Genomic DNA, 7,359 nt, shown 5'->3' with positions numbered 1-7,359 from the left:
AACTAGTATGTGAAGTAGGTATCAAATGAGGTGGAAGTGAGTATCTCATATCTTATGCACACAAGAAAGAGTAATAGGCCACCATTTTCGTAGCGGATTATTTCTTCCCGATTGAGCATAAGAGAAATGAGCACAGATGTGGGTGAGGAATTCATTTAACCGGAATCAAAACAATATTACAACCCTTGCAACTAAGCAATTTGAAATGCTCTCTAATAATCCATAAAGAAGCGGTGAGTAAGACTATCATCTTGAGGGCAATGGCAAGAAGCTCCATCAATCCCTACAAGTGCATCATCCATCTCCGTCTTTGTGAAAGAATAGCCACAATGGAGGAGTAACAAGAGGAGAACAGAAGTTTTCAACGTCGTAGGAACAATCCAAGACTCCTCCAACTGAACTCAAGACCTATTGTTCAGGAGGGAATTGGGATAACCAATCTACCACACTTGGCTGATAGAAAGCTTATTCCAATTGCCTCTTCTTATTCAAACTCGTGCACACACACACACACACACACACACACACACACACACACACACACACACACCCATGAGGAAAGAAGTTTTTAACGTCATAGGAACAATCCCAAGAGACAAAATGCCGATAGGTGATAGCTCACGCACATCTCCCCATCGGGTCTTGGGCAGGTAGTGCATGTCATGATTAGACTTGTGTTCGATGCCCCCATCAAGTGGATGAGAGTAAATGTATCCCTCCTTTATTCTATCAAGTAGGCCTTCAATCTGGTTTTGTGACTTGGGGTGTAGGCCGTGTTTTTTTGTTGACAGCCTAGGGACACCCTTGGCAACTTGGATATACTTGTAGACATTATTCATGCTTTTTCTACCTTGAAGAGAATGTTTTTGCCAGAGTGTTTGGAATTGCACTAGGGAAGGCTAAATGTATGCATGTTCTAAATGGAGAGAGCCTTGTCAATGGAAACCCTTAGAAGCATATGGTCATAAGAGCCATGAGGGACAAGAAATATATAAAGTCTCCAAAATCAAGGTGGCCATGTGAATTTTGTAAGATGAGCCATGCAAACTGAATATAATCCCATGTGATCTGACCCTATGTTGGGGTGAAAAACATCTTGGCGTGAGACCACTTCCGCCACAAAAAAGGTCGATGACGCTCCACTTTATCTTGAAGTTACTGCTAATATATCCCATTGGCCATGATAAGTGCATACAATCTTTGAGTAGGTTAGAGAGAGAGAGAGAGAGAGAGAGAGAGAGAGAGAGACTTACAACGTGCACATGGTTTTGAAGCCGATGCTCAATTGAGAGCTCAGAGCAGTAGTTTGGGTCGTTGAGGTGGTTGATATTACCAGCCTATTGTTGAGGATTAATAGCTGTTGCTTTAATACTTGGATTTTGTTTATAATTTAAAATAGCGCGCCACTGTTCAACATCGGGCATTTGGTCTAGTGGCATGATTCTCGCTTAGGGTGCGAGAGGTCCCGAGTTCAATTCTCGGAATGCCCCTTTTTGATCCCTAAACGAGATGATAAATTTCTGTAATTGCTAATTATCATATAATTATTACTACAGTTAATTAGGAAAGAACATCTACGCTAACTAGATTAAAGGATGACTACTAATTATTGGACTGCACTTGAATGATGTTGGCATTTTCACATGATCAATTTTCGCCTCGATACACAAGAATGGATATCCATAACCTTATCATCAATTACATCCATTATGTTCGACATGCATTTTCTGTTGCACATGGAACGGGAAATAGAAACGGGTCATCTAAGACGGAAGTGGCTTGCTCTTTGGAATGGAACAAATTAGAAACAGCTTCATACAATTAGGTCTCCCCAATCTTGGAAAACTAAAAAGCTTTACAAAACATTGTAAGTGCGTAAGTGATGCGTGAGGTAGGAAATGAAAAGACATATGAAGGTGGAAAGTCAAAGGACTTTTTGTGTGCATGTATAGAGATGGTTGATTCTCCTTTATTTTTCCTTTAGCGTTTTCAATGTTCTTGCACTACGTAGGTAGTGGATTTTTTTGAAGCCATAAGGAATTGTATTTTGTATGTAACCTTCAGACAAATAGGAATCGATAAACGGGTGACTTTGGATTTGGACTTTTCCGATCCTTGCGACTTATCATTTAATAATTCAAGAGTCCACACGTAGGGCCCGACAAAGAGTCTCCGGTGACATCAATTAGCTTACTCCGAGAGGTTATACATTAGCACACTTGTGACAAGGATGGTAAACTTGGTGCCTCAAATTCTTTATGACATTGGAAAGTCACAAATGCTTTCTAACAGCCCAATTCCTAATTGCTTCATCCAACCAACGCTTACAGATATATAGAAGGACGTCCCCTTGTTCGTGACATCAATTAGCTTACTCCGTTATACATTAGCACACTTGTGACAAGGATGGTAAACTTGGTGCCTCAAATTCTTGATGACATTGGAAAGTCACAAATGCTTTCTAACAGCCCAATTCCTAATTGCTTCATCCAACCAACGCTTACAGATATATAGAAGGACGTCCCCTTGTTCGATGCATTGTTATACCATTGTTTAAGACACTGGAAGCCAATGTTTCCCCTTCGATGCATTGTTATACCATTGTTTAAGACATTGGAAGCCAATGTGTCCTCTTGATAGCAATCACCATTTTCACATGCGAGTAGATCACTGTTTTACTGTGTGAGATATATCACGCCACTGCCAAGCATACGCGTTCACTGCCAATTTCTGTTCTTGAAAGCTTTTTTGTGCAACAGCACCAGTTCTTAGGCAGGATATTGCCCAAAGACTTCTGTTTTCAATTGCAATCACTTAGTACAAAAAACCCACCCCCATAGAACATACTTATCAGGAAATTATGTTGGCCTACTACTGAATCGAAGATCAAACATCGTTCTCTCAGATAGTGGTCTTAAATTCAACTCTCGTCAAATAGATCTTTTGAGGTCCCTTTGGGATAGCTTCCTATGACGTTAAAATTCTCTCCTCTCTCTCTCTCTCTCCCCTAAAGGACCATCCTCAACTATATCTTCCCCACATATCAGTTCTAAGGGCAGACGCAGCACTCTTCAACATCAATACCTCTATTATACCTCACCTCTCTAGGAGTCTATGCAATCAGGCACCATCTTATGGACTTTCACAGCTGTGTGTGAGCACACGTGCACATGTGCATGTAGAGACCATCCTCAAGCATTACTTACCCTCATGTCAGCATGTAAGAGCAGGCTCAAGGGGAGCAGCAGTAAGGAAGACAATGTGATAAGCATGGTCATTCAGACAAATTTAGAGCTATTTAGCACCTTCATCTGGTTACTAATTTCCAGATAATACATCGTTAGAGAGCAGCAAGCCAAATGAGGCATCACTACATTGATCACACCTCCCACTACAATCACCACAAATCGCATTCCTGAAATCACATGAAACACAGCACTAGTTAAGCATACCACTTTCGCATGGCTCCTAGAGTAAACATGAGCATCACATAATAAATTGGGCATTCAACTTTGAAATTGCTCGAGGAGAATATACGAGATTCCACCTGACAAAATCTTGAAAAAATTATCCTCAGCTAATACGATTTCAAAGTGAATTTTACAATTCACCCAAAGCATCATTCTGTATACAGGTAAATTTGCATCTTAAAAGTGTCAAATGCAAATAAGCTACATTGATGAAATGAAGAGGTGGGCTTGTGCTTATTGCAAATAGCAGAAAACACTGTTAAGCTGCTTCTCTTGGCCTCTTTTCTCTTGTACAGGAAAACCACTGCACGAGCTAAACTAAGCCGCAAAAAATATTTCAACCTGGTAGACTTGAAGTTAACCTCATCGGACCAAGCCATAGTCGAAGCTAAGATAGCACTGCCAAAACATCTTGTGCTTTTACAACAATGTACAGTGTGCCGTCAGTAGACTTGAATTCGCTCCCAGCATACTTGGAATACATGACACTGTTTCCAACACTAATCTCCAAAGGCTTTCGAGCACCATCCTCCCCATAAGTCCCAGGTCCTACTGCAGTTACCTGACAACAAAAAACGGTATGAATGAAACAAGAAACAAAGGACTAAAGAAACAGAGTTCGTGATCCAATAGGCTCCGAAAAGGGAGGGACTTTGAACAGAGTTTCTGATCAAACACAGTGTTTCCTTATAATTATGCCCATCAGGCATGCAGACAGTGGGAAAATTTCGAGATTTTTTTTTGAAGAAAATCTGTCTTGATCACCTCATATTCACTACCACATACTAGTAACTTTGATCATGGCACCCTGCTTGCTTTAGAACTAAGCTGGTGAAGCCCAGTTCAGGGTGCTCATACTTGAAGGTATGACTGACCGACATAAACAGAAAAATGTTACGCATCATTTTTACCGTTCCGATAACAGGTTTCTCCTTGGCACTGTCTGTGAGCAACACACCCCCGGCAGTTTTTGCCTCTGCTTCTGCCACCTGCCATCAAACTTGTGCGACCTTAGATAATCACTTCACATTAAAGCCAAACAAACCATGAGCCATGAACTTGACCGAATAGTACACAACATTTACCTTAATAAGTACTCTGTCATTTAAGGGCTGCAAATCCTTGAAATCATCTGTTTCTAGGATGCCAACTATGTCATCTTCTTTGAGAAGCACGTGGCCAACCCCATTGAAGTCTATCTCCGTTCCTGCATACTTGGAGTACACAACATTTTTCCCACTCTGCAGTAGGCCACAAAAGACTGATAAATGCATCTAACAAGAGCATTGTCACAATGCACACTGATAACCCAAAACCACATGTGCGTAAACATGAAGTGACCAGATTCATGCAAAACCCAAACACAGAACACGGATGAACCTGTAGGCCAACTTCAATCTTTTTGTCCCCAATACATCTGCCTTCACCAACTGCAACAACTTCTCCTCCTTGCGGTTTGGATTGAGCGGACGAAGGCAGCAAAATACCACCTGTAGTCTTTTCTTCAGCAGTCTGAATTTTGACAAGAACTCTGTCACCAAGGGGCTTCAAAGTGGTGAACTGCATTAACGAAAGAAATGAAGATGAGCACCAAAAAGTTTCCTTTTGAAGTTTTAAAATGAAGATAACCATCAAAGACTTTCTTTCACAAAAAAAAGTAAGAGAAAAACAAGGCATGAAACTACAAAAAAACATATGGGAGCCGTCAACCGCTTCAAATGAGTGAAATAAGCACACGCGTATAAGTATAACCAAAATAAATGCACAGGGACACACATAACCTCCAGACTACTACACTCCTTCAAGACAAATAAGACGGCACATATGATGTAATGGCACATACTAACAATTTCTCCAGTGCAAATTTGGGGCACATATGCAATCTTGCAGACCACCAAATGTAATCCATGACTAGCAAAACATTCTATGAATACTACAAACTATCATAAAGAGGACACCCCTCATTCAGTAATTGTCACGGCAGCTCAATCTGCATGGTTTTATCACAAAGAAACAAAGGCCCGGAGTGTACCCATGATATCAACACCTTAATACAGGTGAATGGGTCAAACATGACATGGGTAAGATATTATAGTTCGGCAGGAGTTGAATCCAAATGGTTAATTAACCCCAAGACATATTTCGGCCAATGGTAGAAAGGTAATATACCGCCGTTAAAACAGCCACATGAAATCATATCAAACCCATAACCAGACAAGCCAACAGGCATGATTGCTCTCTCACACTTTTGAAGACTCTGCGCAGTGCAGACAACTCCTAAACTTCCTGGATGAGAGCATACCTTTGAGGCAACGGCTGTAGCAGCTCGCACACTCACGGTGCAAAGGGGCTTGGGCCGCACAGAGAGGGAGCGGGTAAATGGGAGCTTGTGACCCAGGAAGGACTTGGCCTCTACCATGTTGAGGGCGGAGGAGGCGCTCATTTGCAGGGACGACGCCATAGTGCACGCCGAGGAGATGGCCGAAGTGAGTGGCAGGAACTCACACACAGGCGCGGAGATAGAGAAGACTATGCAACAAGAGTAGGTCTAATAAGAGAAGATGTCATTCGATTTTAGCCTTCTTCACACAGAACTATCTAGAAGACGTTAGAAGCAAAGGCTCCCTAAATGAACCCTTTCACACTAGTGGGTATATGGATAAGATGAAAATTGTTCTTTTATAATTGTAAAATAATTGCTTTTTATAGTGTTTCGACCACAACCCATGAATGTGAAAACACTCTATCGTGGTCAAACCCATACATGTGACTCAACATTGCATTGTGGTCAAACCCACCATCACCCAGAAGCCTTGCACAAGCATCTCTGATGACTTGCCTAGTCCGCCCAAGGAGAGTCGTTTGTCATGATACATTACCAAACATGTCAAGTATTAGGTGGACAATCTTGGGAACCATTCAATTCTTTATGTGGGCATCGCAGTATGCCATTAACACACCTCTGGTAAAACCCTGGTATGATCTCAAAGTGTTGACTTTGCAAAGCCATCCACTTCCTCTGATCCATCATGAACTACTTCAAAAACAAGCTTCTTTGTGGAAAGTATAGCGTGTCCTCAATACCAATTTGTTAGCTAAATAGTCACTGAAAAAAGTGTAGCATCGAGCAAATCATCTTCAATTCCTTCTCCGTGTGAGGCTCATTGTTGTCTAACCCATATAGAAATGTTTTGCATTGTAGTAGCTCAGTGGCTTGGTTTGCAGCATCCAATCAATTAACCAAATTTCTTATCTTTGTAGCATATGCATACACCACACTTCCACTTAGCTTCAAATTGTTCAATGAATCAAGAATATGGGTGGTAGTCAACTACCGCGAGAATGTATTGAGAAACTCTTTCTTTAGATCAATATACATATTTAGGGCCATGGGTGGTAGTCAGAGAATGTATTGAGAAACTCTTTCTTTAGATCAATATACATATTTAGGGCCACGTACAACATCACCCACACCTGAGAAATATCCACCATCATCATGGTGAATGTGTGCTTCATCCCCATGGCTTCCATTGTTGTTAGCGTGTTGACATTTGCAAGAGGGTTATTCAAGCGATAAGTGTCCTTGAACATAATGCAATGTTCATCAGGAACCTGATGTGGTACTACCAATAAATTTGGATACTTGGGATTCATCATCCTTGTCGGCTAAGGTGGAGCGAATATTGGTGATGATGGGGTGCATGAACGTGTCCTTGCTTTGGTGGGGTTGGTGAAACAAGTGGGGCTAACAAAGATGTCAACACTGATGGAGCAAGTGAGTGTGGATATCGGTTGAGTGGATGAAGTTGGTGATGGCTTTGTTGGAAATGAGGTTGGAGGGGTGGAAGGCCTTAGTGGAGTAGGCAGGTTGGTGTGGAGGGTGGGATTA

The 7,359-nt window shown here is 41.5% G+C and overlaps 1 protein-coding gene and 1 non-coding gene across 2 annotated transcripts; one reads left to right on the top strand and one right to left on the bottom strand.

The window, feature by feature from the left end:
* Positions 1–1,418: 1,418 nt before the first annotated feature.
* TRNAP-AGG (transfer RNA proline (anticodon AGG)) lies at positions 1,419–1,490 on the top strand. The gene has a single exon. It is a non-coding gene; the product is annotated as a tRNA-Pro (tRNA).
* A 2,068-nt stretch (positions 1,491–3,558) lies between these two features.
* On the bottom strand, positions 3,559–6,031 carry CPN20 (chaperonin 20). Its single transcript, XM_086525118.1, has 5 exons — positions 5,773–6,031; positions 4,851–5,030; positions 4,556–4,711; positions 4,382–4,459; positions 3,559–4,032 (listed from the first exon to the last, which is right to left on the bottom strand). The coding sequence occupies exons 1-5, from the start codon at positions 5,929–5,931 to the stop codon at positions 3,859–3,861; spliced, it is 747 nt and encodes a 248-aa protein (XP_086381244.1). The 5' UTR covers positions 5,932–6,031; the 3' UTR covers positions 3,559–3,858.
* Between the last annotated feature and the right edge of the window lie 1,328 nt (positions 6,032–7,359).

This window comes from Adiantum capillus-veneris, chromosome 12, assembly GCF_014529385.1.
Source record: "Adiantum capillus-veneris isolate H3 chromosome 12, ASM1452938v2, whole genome shotgun sequence".
NCBI lineage: Eukaryota > Viridiplantae > Streptophyta > Polypodiopsida > Polypodiales > Pteridaceae > Adiantum > Adiantum capillus-veneris.
Note: the sequence above shows the minus strand (reverse complement) of the source record. Positions and strands in the feature narration are given on the sequence as shown.